The 26,952-nt window shown below is 30.9% G+C and overlaps 3 protein-coding genes across 3 annotated transcripts; 2 read left to right on the top strand and 1 right to left on the bottom strand.

Moving 5' to 3' along the window:
* The first annotated feature begins 1,541 nt into the window (after positions 1–1,541).
* Positions 1,542–9,444, top strand: ELF6 (Zinc finger (C2H2 type) family protein / transcription factor jumonji (jmj) family protein). The gene is made up of 7 exons (XM_088499686.1): positions 1,542–3,075; positions 3,580–3,658; positions 3,851–3,918; positions 4,462–4,612; positions 5,211–5,722; positions 6,423–6,611; positions 6,950–9,444. Exons 1-7 carry the CDS (start codon positions 1,920–1,922, stop codon positions 8,941–8,943), a joined length of 4,149 nt encoding a protein of 1,382 aa, XP_088355812.1. The 5' UTR covers positions 1,542–1,919; the 3' UTR covers positions 8,944–9,444.
* A 12,424-nt stretch (positions 9,445–21,868) lies between these two features.
* On the bottom strand, positions 21,869–22,246 carry LOC148546738 (uncharacterized). Its single transcript, XM_088498240.1, has one exon. It carries the CDS (start codon positions 22,244–22,246, stop codon positions 21,869–21,871), a length of 378 nt encoding a protein of 125 aa, XP_088354366.1.
* A 3,258-nt stretch (positions 22,247–25,504) lies between these two features.
* Positions 25,505–26,717, top strand: LOC107618002 (agglutinin-2). The gene has a single exon (XM_016319910.3). It carries the CDS (start codon positions 25,566–25,568, stop codon positions 26,472–26,474), a length of 909 nt encoding a protein of 302 aa, XP_016175396.1. The 5' UTR covers positions 25,505–25,565; the 3' UTR covers positions 26,475–26,717.
* Positions 26,718–26,952: the final 235 nt, after the last annotated feature.

The raw sequence follows: 26,952 nt of genomic DNA, 5'->3' as shown, positions 1-26,952 counted from the left end.
CTCTTCAACAAAAATTTTTGTAGTAATAATAAAAAGGATAAAGTTTACTTTTTATCTTTGAAATTTGGTAAACGTTTTAAAAATATTTTTAAGTTTTATTTTGTTTTAATTTTGTCTCATAAGTTTTCGATTTGCATCAAATACACTCCTGACCATAGTTGTCAGAACCGAACCGGTGATCGAACCGGTCAGGCTACTGGGTCACTGGGTCACTGGTTCAACCGGTGGGTTACTGGTTGAACCGTTTGACCCGGTCCTATGTAAATAAAAAATAAAAAATAGTCAAAAGTTTAAAATTAAAATTTAAAATACATATTTTTACTAACATTTTAAAAATATCAATTTATTTTAAAACAATATGAAACATAAATAATAAATATTTTGTTATTTTAACTCTATCACAAATATTTTTATTTTGTTTTTATATTAAAATAACTATTATTTTTAAATTTTAATAATTTATTAATTAGTTTATATCTATTATACTATTATATACTACAAATATTTATTAAAAAAATAATATTAGTAGATATTATATAATTATAAAAAAATAAGTGAGTTTATAAATATTGTTAAATAAAAATATAATTAATTTAAAAATGAGTGAGTTTATAATTAAAATTAAAATAAATTAATAAAAGTAAACTATTTAATAAAAGATATCTATATGTATTATAATTTGCATAAATTTTAATAGAAAACATGCTAGCTTGGTGGTTGTGGAGTCTTTTAGTTTCCTTGAGGGCAGGGGTTTGAACCCCACTTAAAACATTTTAAAAAATTTTCACTCCCAAACGGTTTGGTCGGACCGATTTTACAGAATTTGACCGGTTCGTATCGGTTCACACCGGTTTGATTCCTTGTACGGTCGAAATATCGAACCGGTATAAAATTCGATTCACTGGTTTTTCGGTTGAACCGATCGGTCCGGTCTGGTTCTACTAATAATGCTTCTGACGGCTAATTTTTCAAAAAGTTTAAGACTAGTTCAATAACAATTTCATAAGAAGAACCCTCAACACAAACAAATCAAACATAATTTTCATACATTATTATTAGATTAGTCTTAAATTTTTTGAAAATTTAGTTATCGAAAGTATATTTGATACAAATAAAAAATTTTGGAGACAAAATTAAAACAAAATAAAATTTAAAAATATTTTAAAATTTTTGACAAATTTTAAGAAAAAAAATATATTTTACCCAAATAAAAAAAAAAGCAATGATACATGTATTTTTTTGGTGAATTTATACCATTTAATTAGATTTAATTATAAAAATGTTTATACATGTCGTAAATCTTAAAATTTCAAAACACACCCTTTTCTAATAAAACACCAAATATGATGTCATAAAAAAAAAGGATAATTTGCGAAGTTTACATCCAAGATTCCCTCGAAAAAGAAAATGCATCTGAATTAAAAAGTATAGATAATATTTCGAAATTTTGTACTCCAATAAAAAGAAGATAATTTATTGGAAAAAGTTCCCAAGTAATGTGGCGCACATTAGATTAGTGACTAGAAGGTGACTAACGTGAGCGGAGGGAAAATGTCACTCGCCTCCTTCGTGCACACAAAAGTACACCTTTCTCTATCTCTTTCTCTCTCATAAATCTTTTTCTCTCTCCAAACAATTCTTCTGTGTGGTGCCCTTTGGACTTTGGAGGCCAATCATGCACAGTGCATTTCAGTTATACCTTCCTGCAACTCACTCCTTCCCACTCTGCATTTCGCTAATTCGCTTAGCTCACTCAATTTCTTCAAAGGTATGCAATAATCTTACCAAACCCTACACAAATTAGGGTTTTTGAAAACCTCAATGGAGGCTAGTGTTTCAGGTTATTGAGTAGGAATTGTATCTTAAAATCATTAATTATTTTTGTTTCTGTTCAAACAATCCCTCTTTTTTTAAATGCAATGGGTAATGTTGAAATCCCCAATTGGCTCAAAGGGTTGCCACTGGCACCTGAATTTCGACCTACTGATACCGAATTCGCCGACCCGATTGCTTATATTTCAAAGATTGAGAAGGAAGCTAGCAACTATGGGATATGTAAGATTATACCACCATTGCCCAAGCCTTCAAAAAAATACGTTTTTTCTAATTTGAATAAGTCCCTCTTGAAGGCCTCTGAATTGGGTCCAGAGAGCAATTCTTTAGGTTGTTGTAATTCTTCGAGAACGGATTCTAGGGATGTTAGTAGTAGTGATAGGCTGTTGAGGGCTGTCTTTACTACAAGGCAGCAAGAACTAGGGCAGAATGTGAAGAAAATCAGCAAAGGGAATGTTCAGAATCCACTGCCAGGTGGTCAAAAACAAGTTTGGCAGAGTGGGGAAGTCTATACACTTGATCAGTTTGAGTCGAAATCGAAGTCCTTTGCTAAAAGTGTGCTGGCTACGGTGAAGGAAGTTTCTCCACTGGTTATAGAGGCTATGTTTTGGAAGGCAACATCAGAGAAGCCTATATATATTGAATATGCCAATGATGTGCCTGGGTCTGCTTTTGGGGAATCACAGGGTCAATTTCTTTATAGTCATAGAAGACGAAGAAAAAGGACTTATTATAAGAGTAGGCCACATAGCACTGATTCTAAACAAACTGAAATGGATGGCATAGGAGATACCCAAATTGATGAGAATAAGGGTGCTTCTGCCAAAACTCATGCAGAACAATGTGTACAGTCCCAAACAGCTAGTACTGTGACACTTGCATCAAACGAATTTTCACAATCTTCTAGGGAAAAGGGTTCAGATGCTGCTGATGATGATATGGAAGGCACTGCTGGTTGGAAGCTTTCAAACAGTCCATGGAACTTGCAAGTTATTGCACGCTCATCTGGCTCGCTAACACGTTTCATGCCCGATGATATTCCTGGTGTTACTTCACCTATGGTATACATTGGTATGCTGTTCAGTTGGTTTGCTTGGCATGTGGAGGATCATGAGCTTCACAGCTTGAATTTCCTTCACACTGGCTCTGCAAAGACTTGGTATGCTGTTCCTGGAGAATATGCCTTTGCTTTTGAGGAGGTCATTCGCTCTAAGGCATATGGTAGTAGTGTTGATCATTTAGGTATGTTAGTTTTTCACTATCATTTGTTTACAGAAAAGATTGGGACCAATGATTTTAGATGTATTAAAATTAAATAGTTAGATTTGTTCACTAAAGTTCTTATTGGTGTCAATTTCTTACATTTCCAAACATGAGCAACTTAAACCCATCTGGTGGGCTAAGGTTTTATATATAAGTTTGTATGGTAAAGTACACTCAGGACTCAGAATGTAACTATATATATATATATATATATATATATATATAGGCCTTTACTTTGACATGCAGAAGTGTCAAAGTATCAATCCTAGTGTCAAGAGTCTCATATGTCAAACTTGATTGCATTTTCATTTTTAAGGCAGAAGAAATTTCATATTGAACTGCATATTTAATTCCTAAAAATTCTCAAATTAAAAAGTTATGCTTAAATGGAAAAAAATATTTAAATTCTTTTTATCTCATTTATTTTTCTCTTTAGCTTGTGCAGTGCTTTTGTAACCCAAGTTCAGTTTCTTTTCTTCTCAGCTGCTTTGAAACTTTTAGGTGAGAAAACAACTCTTATATCACCTGAGGTAGTTGTTGCATCTGGGATTCCTTGTTGCAGGTCAGTTGCTTGGCATATTTGAAATGCTTTTATGTCATGAATGAATCATATGTCAAATGATATTATCAGAAATTATTATTGTTTGTAATTTATAGTTGTATTAGAGGCTGTTGCTAGTTTTTCTGTTGTCTATACTATTCTCAATCGAGTCATCATGGGATTTCTACTTACATTTATGCTTTCTTTCTTTAGGTTAATACAGAATCCTGGTGAATTTGTTGTGACATTTCCAAGGGCTTACCATGTCGGATTCAGCCATGGTAATTGCTTTGAAGTTTATATATCTTCATGAAATGCAAGTCATACCTTTTTTCCTTTAAATGGTGAAATAATCATATCCACTTTTCTATAATGCAATGTGGGCTATATGGTGCTGCTTGACTTTGGTAATTAAAGAAATTGGCTGCATATCAAAGAGTACAGTTAAATGGAAGTGTTTAAAAAATTAATTAAAGGTGATGGATTATGTGTATCACATGATCATTATATACTGTCAGTGAAATGGAATAATCTGATAGACAACTTATGATAACAAAATGCCTATCAAATCATTGTGAAATGTGGTTTGGGCATGAGTTATGACCACATGTGTATTTCCTGTAGGTTGCCTGTTCAGTTTTTCATAACAATTTTGAGTTGGATCTGTCTTTGCTTATTCTTTTTCCCCTTTCCTTGACCTTCAATTTTTCATGAGAAATCATTTTACCAAATCATTTGGATCTGACTTATGCTGTCTCATGAATGCTATCTCTATTTTCCATCTTCAACTAACGCTTTTCTGTGTACTATATGGTGCAATATAGGTTTTAACTGTGGGGAGGCTGCTAACTTTGGAACTCCACAGTGGCTTACAGTAGCTAAGGAAGCTGCTGTGCGTAGAGCTGCTATGAATTATCTTCCAATGCTCTCACATCAGCAACTGCTTTACTTGCTGACCATGTCTTTTATTTCTAGGTGAGCTAAACCTTCACAACTGCTTTATAAGTAGATACTACTACTCAAAGGTTTATCATCATTCCAAATATGATTTCCTATGTTCCTTTCATTTTCTTTGTCTAACCAATTTAAAAAGTGGTAATAGTCTATTATTTTTATGGTTCATGATTTTCATTCTGTTCCTTCATCAGTTATCCTTTAATGATATGGATGTACTAGTAGGGAAAGTAGAAAAGATGTTTTTTCAACCTAGTGTCTGAATCTTCTTACAAGCAAAATTATTATATAACTCATGCTATTATTATGGAAGTAGTATGTCATTCAAAATAGCGATTTGGGGATTTACTACCTGATGCTAAACATTGGTATAAGGGAGTATTTCACTAGATACTTTATGTTAAGAATATAATATACTTATATGGGTCATATGTTCTTGGTGTGAAAATTCTTTTTTGTCCTAAGGTCTGTTCACATTTGGATTTTTTCATATCAAATATAGTTCCAAACTTCCAATATTCAGAGGCATTATTGCAACAGATTTTTTCTTTATTTAAGAATACCAAAGCAGTACCTAATTATGTTTCTGTTCTATATGACAATCTGTTTGATTTGATAGAGTACCAAGAACATTATTACCTGGTGTGCGTAGTTCTCGTCTAAGAGACCGTCAGAAGGAAGAAAGAGAGTTTTTAGTAAAAAAGGCTTTCATAGAAGATATGCTGCAGGAAAACAAACTTCTATCCATTCTTCTTGGAAAGGAAGCAACTAAACAAGCTGTTTTATGGAATGCCGATTTACTGCTAGGTTCTAGCAAAGATTGTTCATTACCTGAAGTTTCTGCTGCTGAAACGGCCATGGTGGACATGCCAAATACTAGTTCGGGAGATAAGATTGGTCATAGTCTGATTGATGAGATGAGTTTGTATATGGAGAATCTGAATGGTCTATATCTTGATTGTGATGATCTTCCATCTCACTTCCAAACTGATTCAGGGGCATTGGCTTGTGTGGGCTGTGGAATCCTTGGTTTTCCATTTATGACTGTGGTACAACCATCTGAGAAATGGATGGAAACTCTTCCTGGTCAAGATTGCACTCTCAACTCTACTGCTCGTAGCTCAGTCTCTGGTAATATCACTTTGTGCTATCATTTGGTTTTAAATTCTGTCATATGTTCATGTTTTGTGTTACGAGGTGAATTGAACATGTCTGTGCTGTAGAAAATGTTGTAACTTATGGGGTTATCACAATGTTATTCTCTAAGTTAAAATCTTAACCAACTTCAGGCATCAAATGGGATTTTAATATTTCTGAGAAATGTTGTGGGTCTCTTTCAACTTTCTGAACTTGTTACCTTCCTTCTTGCACTGAATACTGATTATCGATTTTTCAGTAATGTCCAATTTGTAATGTGGCTGTAATCGACATATCAATTGCTACTTATGTGTCACAATGAAACAAAAAATTACGTTAACTAAAATGGTATTTGGTATATACTATCTTCAGCTACTGTGTTCGTTCTTTCTAATTGTATCCCCCAATCATCTCTCCTATTTTATTCACTTCGAATTGCAGCTACCCTTATTATAATATTATTTGGGTGAAAGTTTATGATACATTACATGTAACTAAGTGCAATCCGTGGTTGAATTTCCTTTTGTATATTTATGAGATGATATTATTATTATGGAAGCTTCTATGATGACAGTTTATATAGAGACTTGACAAAGATGCATGCTTAACTTTTGAGATAGCCCTTTGCTTTACCGAGTAGATAGCATTTTTTAATTGTTGAATTCATCATTATATATTATATGTTGTTCTTCAGGTAATGACTCTGTTTCTAAACTTCCTGCTGCAAAGGAGTTACCAGATCAATCATTTGATTGTAGTAATTGTTGGAACATGGCTAATAAATTTTTGAGGCCTCGGATTTTCTGCCTGGAACATGCAGTTCAGATAGTGGAGATGTTGCAGTGCAAAGGCGGAGCCAATGTGCTTATAATATGCCATTCAGGTTTGTTCGCATATTATAAATCTGTTCACGATATCATTTTCTTAATCTTATGTAAGATCAATATAAATTGCTTGAGGTGTATGGCATTTAAGTTTTGCACCCTTCAACTTTAGTTTTCAGCTAAATAGGCTTTAGTACATATGGAATCCATCTATTCAAGTGAGGCTGTTGATCAATATATAGTTATATACTTCTGTTATAATTTACTTAACATTAATTTTTTATCAGTAATAGACATGAGAGTTCTATTGTAAATTCAGAAGAAAATGACAAGCTCTATTCAAAGTTTTCTTTTACATTTATAATTTTTCTTACTCTGACACACTGCTTTATTGTAGACTATGAGAAGATAAAGGCACATGCCAGGGCAGTTGCAGAAGAGACACACATTGCATTTGATTATAACAATGTTCCATTAGATACTGCATCCCCAGAAAATTTGACTCTCATTGACCTGGCAATTGATGGTGAGGAATATGATGAATGCGAAGACTGGACATCTAACTTGGGAATTAATCTGCACCATTGTGTTAATGCAAGAAATACGTCTCCATCTAAACAAGCTATTTGGACCCTGGCATTGGGCATGCTGTTCTCTGATAAAGGTCCTGGTTCACAATTTATAGCTATAAATTGGCAGTCTCGAAGAGCTCGCTCCAAAAGATTACATCATCTAGCTCCAATGAAACCTAAACCCAGTATTGCCATTCAGAAAAGGGAAGATGATGAGTTGGAGGGAAGAATAGATGATTCTATTGCCAAAAAGAAGTTAATTCAATATTCAAGAAGGAAGTTCAAGTCCAACAAAAATTCTTATTCTGGATCAAGCATTGTCCATGAATTGCAAGAGAAGTCCAAGATTGTGTCGGCTGATTCGAGTGGGGATCATTATAAATGTGGTTCTAAAGGGGAGCTTGATGCTGATAATTTCAAAAGTGATTGTGCTTTGCCAAATGCATCTGCTTCCATTGCAGTGTCTCCAGTGGATCATGAAATTCAGGGTACTGAATTTCCCAATAGCATTAGCTTGAATGCTGATACTTCACAAACTTCTAATTCCTCTCCAGGTCATCGTTTCGTGAATGAAAATGTTGAAACTGAGATTGAGAATCACACTCTGCAGGATTTAGCAATAGATGGAGAAAAAGATGAACAATCTAAGATTCATCATGATACTGGTGTTTTGGAAACGAGTGGCAAGGAGGAGCTTGGGTGTCAGGACAATAAATATTCTAGATCACTTGTGAATTCGACAGAGAGAAATGTTGACATTGATTGTAAATGTGATAGCTTGGATTTGGATGAAGGATTGCATCGAGAGAATCCATCTGCCTGCAAAAGCAACAATGAAGAAGCTGCTTCATCTAGTGTCTCATTGGCAAATCAACCTGTACTTGCCTCTATAGACGACGCCTTAACTGAATTGGCTTCGGAGTCTGCAAAGCAGTGCAAGGTCCAAGAGAATAATACAATTTACAAGGAACCTGTTTCTAGTAATGTTGCAAGAGGCAATACTAGAAGTGAAGCCATCTTGGAGTTAGGATGTTCTGAAGTTGCAGTAGAAACTTGTTCTCAAGAAGAAAATGAATTGAAAATCCAGCCAAATAATAGAATTAATGAGGAAGATAACTCAAGTCCCAAGACACCATTAAAGGAAGATATTAATGGAAGTGAAGATAAATTGTCACAAGATATGTTGACAGAGCAGGAAAGCTGTAAGTTGAGTAATCCGGTTCCCAGATCAAATGCTCGGAAGAAAAGAAAGACGGAACTGGACCAGATAACAGAGAATCAACTCAGCTGCAACAACTTTATTCGAAGTCCGTGTGAAGGTCTGAGGCCAAGAGCTACGAAGATTGCCCCTGAGAAAAGTGAGGGAGATGCCGACCAAGATGACAAGGAGAATCCGAAGGCTAGAAGGGATCGGAAACCTTCTGAAGTTCCAGCTGCACACAAGAACAAAAAAGACGATGTTGAAAAGCCCCACAGGTGTGACCTTGATGGTTGCAGTATGAGTTTCATGACAAAGGGTGAGTTACAGTTGCACAGGCGTAACCTTTGCCCTCACAAAGGGTGTGGCAAGAAGTTCAGCTCCCACAAATACGCTCTCCTTCATCAGCGTGTTCATGATGACAAGAGGCCCCTCAAGTGCCCATGGAAAGGTTGTACCATGTCATTCAAGTGGGCATGGGCAAGGACGGAGCACATACGGGTGCACACCGGGGAGAAGCCCTATAAATGCAAGGTCGAGGGGTGCGGCCTTTCTTTCAGGTTTGTGTCGGATTTTAGCCGGCACCGGAGGAAAACAGGTCACTACGTGAAATCTGATTGAAATATATAATATTCTTTTCAGACCCCTTTTTGTAAACATTGTGCACATATGCAAATTAGTGATGTCTGACCTGAAGCATTCTGGTTTAGGTGTAAAGTTAGGATAGAATTAATGGTTGTTATTTTAGGTCCTCACTATCCAATTTTATTTTATGGCAATTAGAGTTGGTAGTTAAGATAGTTTTGATCTTTTGGGAATTGTTAGACAGCAGATACATGTAAAGAAGCATACTCTAAAGGAGAGTGTGCTGCATCATCACCATTATGTGTCTGCTGGCTTATCTTTTGTTATTGCCACTCACGGTTCTTTGGAAGCAGTTCATAGGATCTTGATATCTTTCTGGATAGCTGATGTTCATTGTACCTGTAAATTACTTGAGATTAAACACCATTTGTTTAAAGGGGTGCAAGAAAACCGAGGTAAGAAACAATTGCAACAGGAATGTATTCTCAATTATTCTTATTTGATTTTCTCTTGCTTGGTAAATTCAATGTTCAAGCATCCCTTAACTGTTGAATTTCCTAGATTATCTGGCTGGCTATCTACCCTTTTCTTGTTTTTCCAAGATGTGTTATTTATACTTCATCTTGTCTCATGCTAGAAATGTGTTCATAACATTTCTCTTCACCTTTTCTTAGGAGAGTTAATGTTTCTTTAGCTTCATTATGTGTAGTTTTTTATCCTGAATGTTTTAATTACTGTACTTTATTTGTGAAAAATGAACTCCAATTTTCGTGAGTATCAGTTGGATTTAAATGGACAAGTGGTCTCTAGTGATTGTCAAAGTTTTGGTCATTTTCTTAGACGTGATACACTATAGAAAATGGTAATTCAGTCATATACTCATATATGATATATAGTGCCTTTTTAATTAAAAAAGAAGGAAATCATAGAAGCTTGCTAATTTTATTTATATACCCTGATGTAAGAGAATGTAAGAATATTAAGATATCAGATATGTGCTGTCTTGCAAATTTGATAGGGACTCTTATTTTGGAAATATATAAATAAAATTGCTGATGCAGCATTTAATGGTGGTCCTCCCTCCTAATGTTCCTTTGAACCAACCCTCTTTGATACGTCAAGTCGTCAACTAGTTTAGTTTTTATTTATTTATTTTTTTTATGGACATACAATTAGTTTATTTAAGAATTTAGGTTCTTTAAATTTTGAATTTTCATTTGAGAGGATAAATTATAAATTCTCACTCTTGAATAACTTTTATTTTATAATTTTTTTTTGTTTTATCTATAAAATAAATTATGAGAGATGATATTTTATTTTCTAAAATAAAATTCAAAAGAGGATTCAAATTCTTATTTAAATGACTCAAATTGTCTTGAGATGGGATAGCCTTATTATTATATTATACTGTTGGGTTTGGTAGGCTTTATTCACTATTTCACTCCAATAGTAGTTCTGGGGCTGCTGCATCCATTTAATTATATGTAAGGTATTCCTAACTATTATTATTACTAGAACATTTGTTAAACAAAAGAAAATTTGAATAATTTTATAATATATTATTGTTCTCAAGATATTTTTTTAGACACCTGTTTAAATGAAGATATTAAAAATATTTTATAAAAAATTTTGTATTAGAAGTATATTTTGTTTGTTTGGTTACATTTTAAAAAAGATAATATTTTTATAGTATATCAAATCAAATTTTACAATTCATCATTTAATAATAAAAAATACATCTTTATATAAAAATAATTTTAAAATTTTTATGATAGTATTCAATTTTTTTTTTTAGCGGAAAAATCTAGCTACATGTATAGATATTTCATGATGCATTAAATGTGCTCATAGTTCTTAGTTTTTTACTGTTATGTGCATGTAGTGTTGGATAAATAATTAATTTTGATTGGTTCAGAAATTAAAAGCTTAGGTATGGCTTTGGGGATGGTGCAATGGAGGAACTGGAGGGTAGTTGGGAAATTTCTTGGCGCTCAATTATTTCGTTTTGTAGGTTAGTGATTATTTCAGTCGAAAATAATTATTCATTTTTAACATGATAATACTTTTTATAGATAAAATAGTTGATACTAATGTTTTTAATTATAACATCTTAAATAATATAATTGGAATAACTGAAAAGAGAAAGACTATTAAAGATAGATAAAAAATTTATTATGTGTATACAAAAAATTAGTTATTATAAATTTGTGTATATTTAATTATTTATGTGTCTCTATATATTTTTAATGTGTATTTAGTATTTGAATATATATTCTATAAGAATGGATGATAGAAATAGATAATTGATAATTTTGTGTACACGTAATATTGTTGTATAATATACGTAATTTCAATACTTCTTTATACAAAATTTATGTAAACCTAAAAAGGTTTACGTAAAAGGGTATCTAAGAAATATAAATATTTATAAACTTTTATTTATTAATTTAAATTTTTGAGATACATCATCTTATAACATAATTTATATAGTTTATAGTTACATATATAAAATATTTCTGCTCCAAGATTCTACGATAGCATATTCCTTTTTAAATAAGCTCCAAAATTTTTTTTTTTGGCAAATGGGTTGGACAATCTCTAATTTTAAACATTACATCATGAACATACTAATACTATACACTCACACACTCAATAATGTTCAGACTTGATTTATTCAAAGGTTTTATTGATCAATTAATCAATGTCTTTATGGTAATACATTAAGAGATAATAATTTTAAATTATTTTATTTAATTTAATATATATATATAATTACATATTTATTATATTAAATAGTCTTCAATTATTCTAGTGATTACTAAAGAATATAAAATAACATAATTTTAATTTGTTTTAAATTAATTTATTATTATTTCTCAAACATTCTTGATCTCCTTATTAAGGCACTTGAAGTCTTGAATTATTTATTGAATCCAGAACAACATGTTTTATAAATTTTCAATATATTAAAAAACCATTATCCTTTTATATTTTTTTATTAAACCAGTGGTTCTTTTATACTCGTGCTGACTGCTGAGCCAGTGGCCCAAACCACACTTTATTAACATAAACCTTTTTTATTTGTAAAAGGATTTAGGACTTTAGGGTCATTGTCAGAAACCGTATATTCAATTATTAAGGTTATGGTCCGCTGTTACTGTAGGCATTGATATTTATAAATTATAAAGTATTTAAATTTCCTGTGGCCCAGCATCACTACAATATATTTGTATACCTTATTGGTGGAATCTGAAAATTATTTTTTCATAAAGAAAGAAGCATTTGTCGCCTATTTTCATTTGGACTGATCTTGCTAAAGTTGAGCAGCATGAAGAATCTTATGAATACACCTTGTTCATCTTAGATTAAAAAATTATGATGGCGGGCACGAGTACAATAAGAGAGATGCTTGGGCCTTCCTTTTTGATGATGATATATATATATATATATATATATATATATATATATATATATATATATATATATTCAACATTTTAATATATCACATGTTTTAAGTGTAAAATCTTAATTTATTAGCGACTTCATTTGAAATCTACCCACCAACACAAAAGAAGTTAAAAAAGTTCACCTACCCCATGTGTGGCCCATTTATTTAAGAACATGATGCACGTTCTTGCATTGGCTCTGGGGTCGGAGAAAATTGAAGTTTGCATTTTATTTTCTATTTGCTATGAAGCACATATATTTAGTTAAGTTGCACGTGTGTTGGACATAATTTAGATACAACACTCATGATACACGTGGTGTCTGTTGTCACAGATGGATGAGGGTCTGTGTCCCTTAACCATCTCTCCCGGGTTCGATACTCACTGGAGGATGGGAATGGAGCTTGCTTGCTTGGGAGGGTCGCCCACTTTGCCTCAGTACCCGAGGGATTAGTCATTGGGCTTCCGGCTCGATGGATACCCTGGTGCAAACCAAAAAAAAAATTTAATAAAAATAAGAGTAATATTTTAAATAGGTTTTCAAAAAATTTATCATTCGACAGTTTTGTCTTTCACAAAATTTAACTAAGATTTCGATCCTGAGATTCTCAGATACCTCCCAGATACGTCCCCAAAACCGTTTGATCCGGTTAAAGTGGTGACGTGTCAGGTTAACTGTGACATGTCGCAATTAACCTGACACGTCACCACGTTAACTGGATCAAACGGTTTTGGGACGTATCTGGTGGATATTTGAGAACTTCAGGTCGAAATCTTAATTAAATTTTGTAGGGGACAAAATTGTCAGATGGTAAATTTTTTAAGGACCTATTTGGGGTATTATTTAAAATTTTTTTTGGATATGTTTAGAGACATTTAAATACCATCACTATCAACGTGTCTAATCTTATTCTTAATATGTATTCTTAAAATAAATTTATAAATAATATATATTATTATTTATTAAAACAAAAAATATTTTAAATATTTTATATAATTAAAATATTATTACTGTTTATCTCATTATATATATATTTCGTATGCTCGTGTCTTATAAGATTCTAAAATTTGTGTATCAGTAGGTGTCTTGTGTTATGTCGTGGGTAAATAATAATAATAATGTATGTATTTATTACTACCAAAAAATAACAAATGGTATGTATTCATTATAGTAGTATCGGGAGTTGCTTAACACTTTACTAATTTAATAAGCTTGCAAACTCAAGAAATTGGCTGTATTTAGAAAATCTTCACCGATGTTTTAGGAAATTGCTTTGCAAAAGTGAGCAACAAAGACAAGAATAAAATAACATCTTATATAAATGGCCAAAATATTAATTTTATTTTTGCCTCTTCCAATAATCTAATAAATTTAAAATGCAGAGAAGAAAAGGAATTTATTGTAACCCGAGGATTATATATCATTAAATAAAAGGATAAAAATGTGATATAGATTATCAGTCTCTGAAATTTAAAGAAGCAGAGAGTATATTGAATTTTAACAGATTTTGATAAAAGCTTATAGGCAGAAAAATCTAGGTCTTGATTGGAACTTAAAATAGTAATAGTTATGGTTCCTCTCTCTCTCTCTCTCTGTTTTGAATTTTATTATTATGAGATAATCTACCGATTTTTTTATATAAAAATATGAGTTAAGATATTTTGAGTAGGATTTCGTTACAAAATAGAATGAGTCTGAGACAAGTGTATGTCCATCTTTATTTGCCGTGTCAGTATATATAATATAAATAAATATGATACATATAATTATAATAATTATTATATATAAAAATTAATAAAAACATAAACATATATAAAACTTAAATTAAAGTAGAAATTTAGTCAAGCACATACATATTTTGTTATTCACATATATTTTGAGGATGTAAATTAAATTTTATTAATTTAATTAAAATAATAACATAATTATAATACTCTGCTTGAAGATGTGAAATATGATTGAGATTTCTTAAAAGACGTGAATAGGAATTACTATTAGCCTAAGCACGAGTGATAATAATCATGCTGTAGCCTTGTGGGGTATGTATGATTGTATCTCTGAGTTTGGTGGAGTTGGAAGTTATGCTTTTATAATTCTTTTCATGAGATTTCCTTTTGATCTTAGGTAATTTTAATTTCTTTCATAATTTTCCGTTAAAGTAATAATTTCCTATTGCTTTATAGTGTAAAAAAATAAAATAAATTATAACAAAAATAGAATTTAAATTTTCTTCAAAAAAAATTTAAGATAGATTTACATGCAAGTAAGCAGCTATGCAAGGAATATCTAATAATAGAAATTATTTTTTAATCCCTGGTTTTCGAATTTTCCTATATCTTATTGGATATAAACTTCTTTTGGGAGTGAGTGGTTAATGAATATTTCATCTTAATGTAAAATTAAGTGTAAATGATATCTAATAGAGAAAATATATGGAGTTAAACTTTTTTTATACCCAACTTTAACCTTTTGTTTTGAATGATTTTTTATATTCACCTTTTTTTTTTCACTTACACTTATTAAGATCTCTGACATCAATTCTAAATACATATTATTTGTTTTTCTTTCATGACTTTCAATAAAAACACCACAGATTTTGACATTAAAGAAGAACAATGTAATAACAATGAAGAACATACATGTTTTCACATTAAAGAAGAAGCTAAATAGACAAAGACAATAAAGATGAATGAAGAAGAAGATAGAAGATAATAAAGAATATGAACACGATGGAGGAACCTAAAATAATTGAAAAAGTACCGAAAAAGACAATTTTGAATACTTTATTCCATCTTCAAATATTTTTTTAAAAGATTTTAGATGTTTATGTAGATATTAATGTGAATTAAAAATAAAGTAAAAAATGACTTTTTTTGACGGTTAACTAATATTTTAGTTGGACTCATAGTAGTAATAAAAACTGAGTACTTGCTTGATTAACAAAAATAACATCTTGCTCGCCTTCTTCTACATCTTTATCGTCGTTTTGCATTTAATTGAAACTTTGCTACATTCTATGCATGCATGTGGAGGATGATTTTTCAAAAGTCCCAATTGTTGGGTATCCATGATGTGGATTTCTCATGGAAGCAAGTGACAAGGTTTATTGTTTCATGAAGGAGGAATAACTGTAAACAATATTGTATAAAAGAAATTTTAGAAGCTGGAATAATTTGGTTTAACATTTTAAAAATAGGGATTAATTTGAGATCTTTCATGAAGTGTTTTTTTTTTTTTCCCTTAAAAATTAAAAGACTGTGATTTGGTCTTTGTTGCGAAGACCGTTGCAAAAAAACGTGGTCTTCAAATAACCTCTTTTGTTTTGAATTCTTTATCATTGTATCAGAATTCAGAAGGAATGTTTTTGTCCCCTCTCTAAAATGCATGTATAGAATTAATTTATATGAAAATAAATCTTATATATACTAATACAAGAATAAACATTACGTCCTCAAAACAAATATATAAATATGTAAATATTAATATATAGTTGAGATAATAAATAAATATTTTATGAATAATATTCTGCAACTATGTGATTTATCGAATTAAGTTTAACAAAGTCATTTACATACACGCTCCTTAATGTGTAATAGACTTTTAACGTAAACGACTTCTCTTTCGACATTTTTTTATGGATTTTGTTTTTTTTTTTTCTGTACTCTCTGCGAATTTTTTTTATTTCTCTGTATTTTTTGTGGATTTTTGTTTTTAGGATGAATGTTGTTTGATCTAAATTTGTTTTTGATCAAACAGTAAAATCAAACAATGAAATCAAATTCATATAGGTTTTTCGTATTTGAAAACAATGAATGATGAAAGTTTAGTTCAGTTGAATTAGGACGAATTGAATTATTGTTTTGAATCGAATTAAGTGGACGAGGTTTTGTTTGTTTCTAGTTAATGTAGTTCCTTAGTAGTTGATATTTGTGTAATTGTTTTGTCTACGAGTTGAATAATTTCGTTTTTTTTTTTTTTTTTTTTTGTAAAAATCAGTGTTCATGGTTGAAGGTTTGAATTTGAATGGAATGTAGGATTTTTGAATTGTTTTTTCGATGAATCTATTTATGTTACGTTTAATGATAGTTTTGGTGTAAACTATTTTTGATGTTGTGCTTATAAGTTTTTGGTGTTTTTGCAGTGTCAGTTTGTCCCAAAAGTTAGAATGACTTTAACACACTTGAAGAAGAAGCTGCTGCTACTTTTTCTTCTCTTTATCCTTTTTCCTCATTTTTTTCTTTCATTATTGTTATTGTCATCATCTTGTCTTCTTTTTATAAGTATAAACACTTCAAATTTAGAATGCACTGAAATTTCTTAATGATGATATACACAAACAAATTCAGTTCAAAACAAGTTCAGACTAAAAGTACACCTTATTTAAATTTAGAATGCATCGAAATTCAAATCCAAAATACACCTAAATTACTTAATGATAACGATACACAAACAAACTCAATTTAAAACAAGTACAAACCAAAAAGTTCACTTTATTTAAATCTAGAATACATTGAAATTACTTAATGATAACTCAAAACTCCTCTTCTTCCTCCTCCTCCTCCTCATTTACTAACAAGAAAAATCAAATAAAGAAGGAGAAGAAACACATCATGTTGCAAAATCACTAAAAAGAGGAGGAGAAAAAGAAAAAATGCAGTAACAACAACAACAAAAGAACGACGATAAGAAAGAAACACGCGAAAAAGAAGAAGGAACGTGAAGAAGAAGAAGGACCCCGAAAAAAGGGGAAGAGGAACACGAAGAAGAAGGAGGTAAAATACAAAGAAGAAGAAAAAAAAAGAAAAAAAAAAGACAAACACAGTAATATTTACGTAGTTGGAGCGTGTATTTACACTTCAGTACTTCACTAATGAAACTGATTTTTGTTGGATTTGAACCAACTTAATTATCAAAAAGACTTGACGTGTAACGTAACTAATATTTTATATATTGATTTGTTATATCTATCTTATCTTTTCCCCTTGTGTGGATAAAGTAATATTACAAACTATCAGTTAAAGAAAATTTCTTTATTAGTATCAAAATCATGCTTTAATTTAACTTATAACTTAAACTTAAAAAAAAATTAAAATTTTAGTATTAAATTAAGTCACTCTAAAAATATGAAAATGGAAAATATTAAATGTAAATATATATAATTAAAAGAAATATTTTCTTAAATATGGAGAACCATGTTAGATTTTATTGGCAGGAACTAGGATATACTAATATAATAAGGATATAATAGGTAAATAAATTAATAATAATGCTCCATATCCATATAAAATATTTATCTAAATCATCCAAGCAGCTTAGGTTAATGCGCCTCTCCCCTCCTCCAAGTTACGTAAAATATACACGCACCCCTCTCTTCCTTTTATCAATGTAATAGATAAACCTTTTTTTTAACATAAACATTCTTCTTCCTCTTCTCTTCTTCAACGTTAACGATTTTTATTGTAATTTTCGGATCTACAATTTTTGCTGTTCATCGTTCTTCTTTTTTCTTTTTTCTGTTCGTTGTTCTTCTCTGCTGCTCATCCTTCTCCTTCCTATTATTTTTCGTTTTCTTCTTCAATTTTGTGGATTTATCTTTTTCGTTTTCAGATTTCAATATTCTATCAAAACAATGAATGATTAAACTTCAAATCAGTTGAATGAGAGCGTTTTGGATTATTCTTCTGAAACGAATTAAGCGGACGAGGTTTGGATTTTTTTTAATCGAATTGAATGGAATGCGATTGTTAAATTGAATTGAATTGAATGTACGCATATGTTCTGAATTGAATTGAATTGATAATTTATCAATTGTAGACACAGGTGTTTTGAATTTATATAATGGATAATATTTTGTTCATTTAGTACTATACAATTGTTTCACCATAATAACGTGTTTGGTTCATTCTGCAGAAAGTTGTTTGAATTTGGTTTTATATAATGGATAATGTTCCATTTATTTAGTACTATACATTTGTTTCACCATAATGACGTGTTCGGTTCATTATGCAGAAAGCTGTTTGAATTTGATTTTATATAATAGATAATGTTCCATTCATTTAGTACTATATAATTATTTCATCATAATAACGTGTTCAGTTTATTATGCAAAAAGCTATTTATTGCAAATATACATCTTTTCTCCTAAGTCTCAATTCCAAGTGAACCACTAGTTTATTGCAAATAATCTCTGTTATATGTACACAAGGAGCAAGCGCGTCAAAATAATTAGTTTCTATGAATTACGCCACGTTATTTTCATTGAATTTTGTTGTCTATTCTTTTCCAAGCTTTCCAATAAGTAAAATTCTTTAACATCTCCAAATGATATATTAAAGGCCAACTCTTTTCTATTAGATTCATAAATTTATTTCTCTCAAAGTCCATCCAAGCACTTTTTAGATTATTTTTTGAATCGAATTGAATGAGATGCAATTGCTAAATTGAATTGAATGTACGCATGTGTTTTGAATTGAATTGAATTGATAATATCTAAATTGTAGACACAGATATTTTGAATTTGATTTTATATAATGGATAATGTTTCGTTGATTTAGTACTATACAGTTGATTCAACTTAATAATGTGTGTCTTCGGTTTATTATGCAAAAACTGTTTTGAATTTGATTTTATATAATAGATAATGTTCCGTTCATTTAGTACTATACAGTTGATTTACTTTAATAATGTGTTTGGTTCATTATGCAAAAAGCTTATTTGAATTTAATTTTATATAATAGATAATGTTTCGTTCATTTAGTATTATACAATTAATTCGTTTTAATAACGTGTTCAGTTCATTAAGCAGAAAGCTATTTTAAAACTGAACACTGATAAAAACATTAATATTCAATAGAAAGATTTATATTCCTTCCCCTCTTGTGCTCGGACTTCCGTCTGTGTCAGTATGAAAAGTGATTTATGGATATTTTCCGTATGCATAAATTAATTATTTTATGTATATATTAAAATATGCTATTAAAATTAATTATTAGTATAAAATATATATTAAAATAATAATACATATTAAAATTAAATTAAATAATATATATATATATATTTATATATAAATATATATAATAATTAATTTAATAAATAATTTTAATGTATACATAATATTTTTATATATAAATATTATATAAATAGAAGAGTATTAGGCGAATGTTAACTTATTAATTAACTTAATAAATATATATTATTTTTCAGTTTCTCAACTGTAACACCCTCACTATCAGAAGTCACGCTTCCGACTGCGCTACTCTGATAGTAAGAAGTATTAAAACTACTTTAAATATTAAATACTAAAATAGGAACCTGTGACTCGACACTGTATCGCTGATTTTTTAGAAAACCGAAAATAAATACTTTATCTTAAGAAAAATACAAGCAGGCATAGATTCATATACAAGACTCCTTACATAATAACTCAATATATTATACATATAAAACATACAATTCCTATCTCTCTTACAAAATTTTAATAACAAAGACGAGGGAAGAAAATAATCTAGTTAATACAACAACATATAAACCAAACGCAGTATAACTCTTCTTAATGCTTCATCCGGTTCCTGAAAAGATAAAGCTGTAGGGGGGTGAGAACCTAACCACACGGTCTCACCACGCAGTTTCAAAGTTGTCATAAGAAGATATTTAATAAGAAAATTGTTTTCAAGCTCAGTGATTATCATTGCCTTATGAATCTTTTAAAAAACCTAGTAGGTAATCGTTCAAAACCTTTTTAAAGAAACGTGTAATTATTTAAAAATCCGAAACATTTCCTTCCTTATAAGAAAAATCTCAATTAGAAACCAACCATGCAATCAAACAACCCAATCATTAATTCAGCACCAAAGTTTATTCTCAAATGTAGCATGCCAGGACAAACACAGGCAAGACAAACAAGGAAAGCACAAGTAGGTAGCAGTTACAGCAAATAGTTCAAGTAGCAGTTAAGAACAGTTTAGCAATTAGGCAAACCAAAACAAGTTCAAACCCAAACAAAGCATACAAATGCATATGATGCATGCCTGTCCTATGGCTGATGAGGCTCATCTGTCGGTTATCCAGCCAACCCGACAAGTCTGAATTGTCCTTAGACTGTCCCCCGACGTGCATCCCCAAGAGTCTATGCATAGTTTTTTCTCAAATAATCAATATTGCTCAATGGGGGTAACATTCCCGGGAATTTATATAGTGCCCGGTCACACTTACGTCGTAGGGTCAACAGAGTATCGAGTTTTCAACCTGGTACACGTGGTGGCAAGCCACGACACTTAATCCAGGGAACCTCGTATCTTGGATATTTTAAATTCATAAGCCACAAATAATTCATTCATCATTCATCAATATCTAAGCCATTCTCAATATCATCATCATTCGTCAATCCATATCCTTCCAAATTCATTCAAAAATCATATTTCAAATCAATCCTCATCATCCTTCTTTCTGTTAATCAACAATCTTAATTCAAAACATAATTCTTACTTTTCTAAATAAATCAATCCAAAACAAATAACGTTTAAGAACTAAATCTTTTTAAACAATTACTTCAAACAAAACTTCCAGTTTTATAAAATTTCGGCAGCATCTCCTCTAAAACTCGGATTCTGCCACCCTGTTCGGATCCCAACCAAACCAAACCAAACACCTGTTAATCAGTCAAATCACTTCCAACAGCCATTATCATAACAATAGTACTCAACCCAAAGAAATTACAAAATCCAGAATTCAATCAACCAATCCCATAAATCACAATTTAAACCGACTTCAACCAACAACATCAATCAATAGTTAAGAATTCTCGGTCTTCTCAAACAGTTTCAAACCAAACCATTCCCTCAAACACTTTTTGAATCATTTCCAAAAATAGCAAATCATTCTCAATAAATAACCCGTTTTCAAATATCAAGTCTTTTTCCAAGTTTATTTTAAAATCAAATTCCAATATCAAATCGGGTTTAATATCAAATTAAATTAATGATCTCATTCAACCAAAACAAGTCAATTCAATTCATAAGACTCACGAAATCACAAAAATGTATTTTACGCGTTAATATCGATTTATAACAACTCTGTAATGTAAAATATATTTAAGAAAAAACCCCTACCTCGATTGCGATCTAACTACGAGACTAAACTCTTTTTCTTTTGGCTCGCATTCAGCGGCAGCTGCATCCGTAGTTCCGTTTACTTTCACAACAACAAAAACGGCTTTTACTCCAACCATGTGATTACTGAAACTCGACCCTAGAACGTCAATATCACGAAATTCTCAATAATTCGTAGGAAAACAATAGCAATAAGGATATCAAGGTTAAAATAACTTACTGCAGCTATAGAAAACAGAACGACAGAGCAGCAAAGAACATAATCAGGGACCTATGCATCTGTCCTGATGGCAGTAACATATTCCAATTGGTAAGGCAGCAGGGATATCAATAAAATCAGAATAGCGGAGCAAAATAGAAATAGAACAGATTCAAGAAAGGAGGAAGCAGTTACCGGTAAATCTGGCCTAGTTCCGACAACAACGTAGAGCCGAGTAACTTGCAACAACCAAAACCCAAGAAGATAGAGGCTTCAGATACGGTCTCCGACGGCCACGGACACGGTTGCGCGACTCAAAACAGGACCAGGTAGAGCGGCAGTAGCCTCCAGCAGCTCCAGTGAGCTTCTTTAACGACGGTGATGGCAGGAGCTTCGGCGGTGCTAACTGAGGCTGGACGGCGGCGGGAATGGCGGCGGAAGCTTCACGCAGCACGGCGGCGCCTATCCTTTCCCCCACCGCGAGCTCTCTGTCTCTCTCTCGCCCTCTGTTCCGATGACAGCGACGATGGCTCCCTTCGGCGACGACGACAGCGCGAACAGTAATGGCTGCGGCGGCGAACTTCATCTGCGGCGGCGAGCTTCATCTACAGCGAGGAACAGCGTAATAGTATCGTTCTTCTTCTCCTCTGGCTCGTGGTCGGCGGCGACGGGCGCGAGGTCACTGGCGATCCGCGATGGTGGCAACGAGCTGGAGGACGAACGGCGGCAACTGTGGCAGCGGTCTTCCTCTCCCACCAACGCACTCTCTCTCTTTCTTGGATCTCCCCTTCTCTCGATTAGCAGCGGCGGCGGCGGTGGCAGTGACACCCACCGCGCCGCCTCCCTCTTCTCCCCCCTCTCCCTCCTTCCTCGGTCCCCCTGCCTTCTTTCCTTTTCTTTTCTTTCTTTCTTCGATGAGTGGGGTTATTGGAGTGAAAGTAATTGGCGGCTGAAGGAGGTAAGGGGCAGCTAGGGTTTCATTTGGGATAAAGGGAAAATTATGTGTTAATTAAGATTAGGGTTTTGTGTGTTTGATTTTAGGATTAGGGTTCAATTTGGGGCAAATGTAAAATTAGGGATTTTTGGACAATTTGAAATTTTGTTAAATTTTAATAAAATTAAGAGATATTATATTAAATTAAATATAAAATATCCATCTTGAAAATACCTTTCAATTACAAATTTATAAATTAGTTTCGATTAAATGCTAATTAAATAAAAATTGGAGACAAATAAATTAATTCTCCTTCATTTATAAAATAAAGTTAAAAATATAAATATTTAAAATTAAGGCATATAAAATATTCCCTATTTTTCAATTATAAGAACTCTAAATCAAAAATAAGAGTTTACTCAACTTTTATATAAAAATCTCCGAAATACAGTCTTAAAAAAATATAATGCATCGTAAATGATTAATTAATAACTTTTAAAAAGTTAGAGGTCTTACATCAACTATCATTATTTTTAAAGTATATATTATTAGATAAGAAATATTTAGTAAAAAAAAATAAAAAAATAATTAAAATATATCTTATTTAATATTTATTAATTATTATTTATGAAGTATAAATAATTTTTTGTTTTGTCATGTCTGTATATTGGATACATTTTGGATATAATATTGATTAACATTCGTACGATATACGTGTCTTTTTATCCAACTGTATCTTATTAAAAAAATAAAAATCTCTTTTCTCTTTAACACACTTAAATACCATTACATATCAACATATACAACCATGCATATTCTTAACATGTATTCTTAAAATAAGTTTAGAAATATTATATATTATTAATTATTAAAACAAAAAATATTTTAAATATTTTATATAATTAAAAAATAATATTACAAATAATTAAAAAATTAATTTATATTTTAATATCAATAAAATACTAAAATATCATTATAATTTATTAAAAAAATATTTTATATTTTATATATATACTGTGTCTCTGTGTCTTATAAAAATTTTAAATTTGTGTATCCGCGTGTTCTGTGTCGTGTCCCATATTCGTGTCAGTATTTAATTCGTACATCATAGATTATTGTTAGAATCAATAAATATTAAATAAGATAAATTTAATTTTATTTATCTATATAGTATAAATATTATCATTATTAAATATATTTAAAAAATATGTAAATTTTTTTATTTTAAGATTTTGCTGTTCAACGTCTCAGAAAATGAGACGAGGGGAATATATTCTTTTCAATTTTTTTATTTAGAAATATAAAGTGTAATTTTTAATTTTTTAATATATTTTTATAATTTTTAATTTTATAAAAATAAGACGAGAGAAATATATTCTTTTTAATTTTTTTATTTAAGAGTATAAAATGTGATTTTTAATTTTTTAGTATGTTATTATAATTTTTAATTTTAATTATAAAATATATGATAAAAAGTTATATTTTATTCCTTAAAATAAGAAAAAAATTGAAAAAATATAATCTAAAAATGAATTTAATTTGTGATCTGATAATTTAAAATTTAATTTTAATATACTGTTAGTATAAAATAATTTTATACATATATTTAATTATATAATATTATATTAATAAAAATAATTATTTTTTATATTAATTATATAAATAATAATAAAAAACGAATATAATTATATAATTTTATAAAATGTTCCAAAGTGTATCAAAATCAAATTTCTGGCAATTTATTAGATGTGAAAGAGAAACTGTGAGCTTTGTCTCCCCACGTTATCCTCGTGCTATTCGGTAATCAACGCAAACGATAAGTGGGAACCTTATCTTTGAATAATGGATGTAACTAATGAGTACTTTTCAGACACATAAATGCAACTATTAAAGTTATTAATCAGAAAAATTTTATAAAAATATGTAAAATTTAATTTTTCAATATATTTATTAAAATAAAATTTAAAATTTTTATTAATAATAATTTTAACATATACTCTTTGACTATATATTAGTTAGATCTCTATTATAGTAATTTGATTAAAAAAAAAATAGCCAATGAATAATAACTCAAATGGCATAATTTTTCCATACTCAATTAAGAGATTGCGGGTTCGAATCTTCTATCTTTAGTAAAAAAAAAAAATTTGATTAAAAAAATAGAGTAGGTAGCAGAACATTAGATTTAGCACATGTTTGTTTTGGATAGATAATGTGTATTAGTATTTTAGTGCACAACGATTATATATATGGCTATAATTTTCTATATATAGCCGTTGGTTGTTGGTCTTTATAGATATTCACATGTGGGTCCAAACTCCAATGGATAATCATATTTATCTATGTTCACGGAAACATTTTTCCAATTCTCCAGCAAGTGGTCTAATATAAAACTAACAAATAACAAAACACATTTACTGTGATGAAGATATTAAAAATATTTTTTTATAAAATTTTTTATTTAAAATATAATTTATTTATTTAGTTACATTTTACTTAAAAATAATATTACTATAATATATTAAAATCGAATCTTATAATTTACTATTTAATTATTAAAATAAAATATCTTTACATAAAAACAATTAAAGAATTTTTACTAAAGTATCTACTCAAAACAAAAATACTTAAAAAAGAATAAAAACCAATTTAAAGTAGTTTAATTTTTTTAGGTTGTGTTAATCAATTGCCATTAAATAAATAATTTTAAATATAATAAAATATAATTCTAAATATTATATATATAAAATTACAAATATTAAATTATATAAAATAATTTTATATTATTATCAATATACATATACAGTTATTTTATACCAAATTATTAGTTAAAATTTGTTAGATAATTTAACCTATTTTACTAATTTATAAAGTATTTGACAGATTTGATTCTTGACTTATAAATATACGGAGAGTAGCACTAATCTTAGCACCAAAACCAAACTTTCTTTTGTACCAAAATAATATCACCATGGCTTCTCCCCACCTTCTCTCTCTCCTTTCCGCCATAACCATCTTCCTCACACTCCTCTCCAGGGCACACTCACAAGACAACTTCACCGAGTTCACCTTCTCCAAATTCGACTCCACGAACATTAAAAGCCTCATCTTCCAGGGCGATGCAAAGCTCTCATCAAACTACATCCAACTCACCAAAACAAACCCCACCAACGGCAACCCTCTCAAGAACAGCGTCGGAAGAGTCATCCACTCCTCCCTCATTCATCTCTGGAACAGCAAACAAACCCCTCCTCAATTCTCCACCATCGAAACCACCTTCAAGATCCGCCTCACTTCCCCCACAAGGGAGATCGCCGGCGACGGCCTCACCTTCTTCATTGCCCCCGCCAGCATCTCCAAGACCCCCATTCCCAACGACTCCGACGGCGGTTACTTCGGCCTTTTCGGCAACAACACCTTGCCTTCCACCGTTGACTATCCAAACAGTCCTAACCCCATCATCTTCGTGGAGTTTGATAACTACGTCGATGGAAGGTGGGACCCTACTTACAAGCACATCGGAATCAACGTCAACACCACTAGATCTAGGGCTGCGATTCCATGGGATAGAAAAAATGGTGAGATCCTCACTGTAAAAGTTGAGTACAATCCTTTCAACAAGTTACTCTATGTTACTTCTTCTTACGGAAGTGACATCCCTTATGAGGTGTCTTCTTCCGTGGAATTAAACGGCCTGCCGGAGTATGTGAAAGTAGGGTTCTCCGCCTCCACCGGCGACAGCGCCGTCGAGAACCACGACCTCATCTCGTGGAGCTTCAGTTCTTGGTTGCACAATGTCTCTGCCTTGACCACCACTGCCCAACTCAACCAACCTCTACAAGCTCCAGAGGCTACACATGCTTCACTTTTCTCAGCTTGAGAGATATCACCCACTTTAGTTTTTATTTTCTTTTCCAGGACAAAATGTCAGAATTTAACGGTTGGATTTGAGCGATGGGGAGTGAGTTGTACCTTTTTGTTCGATCCAATGGCTATCCTAGTTTCTTAGAAGGGAAAAGAATTTCTGACGATATTTTCTTTCTTGCATTATTGCTTTTTTTTTTGGATGTAGCTCGCGTGGGTCATGTGAAAAATGAATAAAGTGTTGTCAGTGGTTGATGTATATGTTCATTCCGCTTTGATTTTCACTTCACCTACCCTCCTCTGATCTGTTCTCCATCTTGAAGTTTAAATTGTCCCTTGCAAATAAGTACGCAAAGAATGAACACAAAAAATCATTTTTAATTAGGGTTTAATTATTTTATTAATATTTTATAATTTTATTAAATTTTTAATTAATTTATAATTAAGTTTTTAATTTTTTAATTGAATTTGATAAGGAAAAAAGAAAGATAAAC

Source organism: Arachis ipaensis, chromosome B9 (genome assembly GCF_059453495.1).
Source record: "Arachis ipaensis isolate K30076 ecotype BB chromosome B9, ASM5945349v1, whole genome shotgun sequence".
NCBI lineage: Eukaryota > Viridiplantae > Streptophyta > Magnoliopsida > Fabales > Fabaceae > Arachis > Arachis ipaensis.
The sequence above is the reverse complement of the archived record's forward strand: the minus strand, read 5'-3'. Positions and strand labels throughout refer to the sequence as shown.

Bases quoted from the DNA above. Each gene is read 5' to 3' on its own strand.
- ELF6 (XM_088499686.1), top strand. From the start codon at position 1,920: ATGGGTAATGTTGAAATCCCCAATTGGCTCAAAGGGTTGCCACTGGCA. The intron at 3,076-3,579 runs GTATGTTAGTTT...TTTTCTTCTCAG, and splicing joins TAGTAGTGTTGATCATTTAG to CTGCTTTGAAACTTTTAGGT. The intron at 6,612-6,949 runs GTTTGTTCGCAT...GCTTTATTGTAG, and splicing joins GCTTATAATATGCCATTCAG to ACTATGAGAAGATAAAGGCA.
- LOC148546738 (XM_088498240.1), bottom strand. From the start codon at position 22,246: ATGAAGTTCGCCGCCGCAGCCATTACTGTTCGCGCTGTCGTCGTCGCC.
- LOC107618002 (XM_016319910.3), top strand. From the start codon at position 25,566: ATGGCTTCTCCCCACCTTCTCTCTCTCCTTTCCGCCATAACCATCTTC.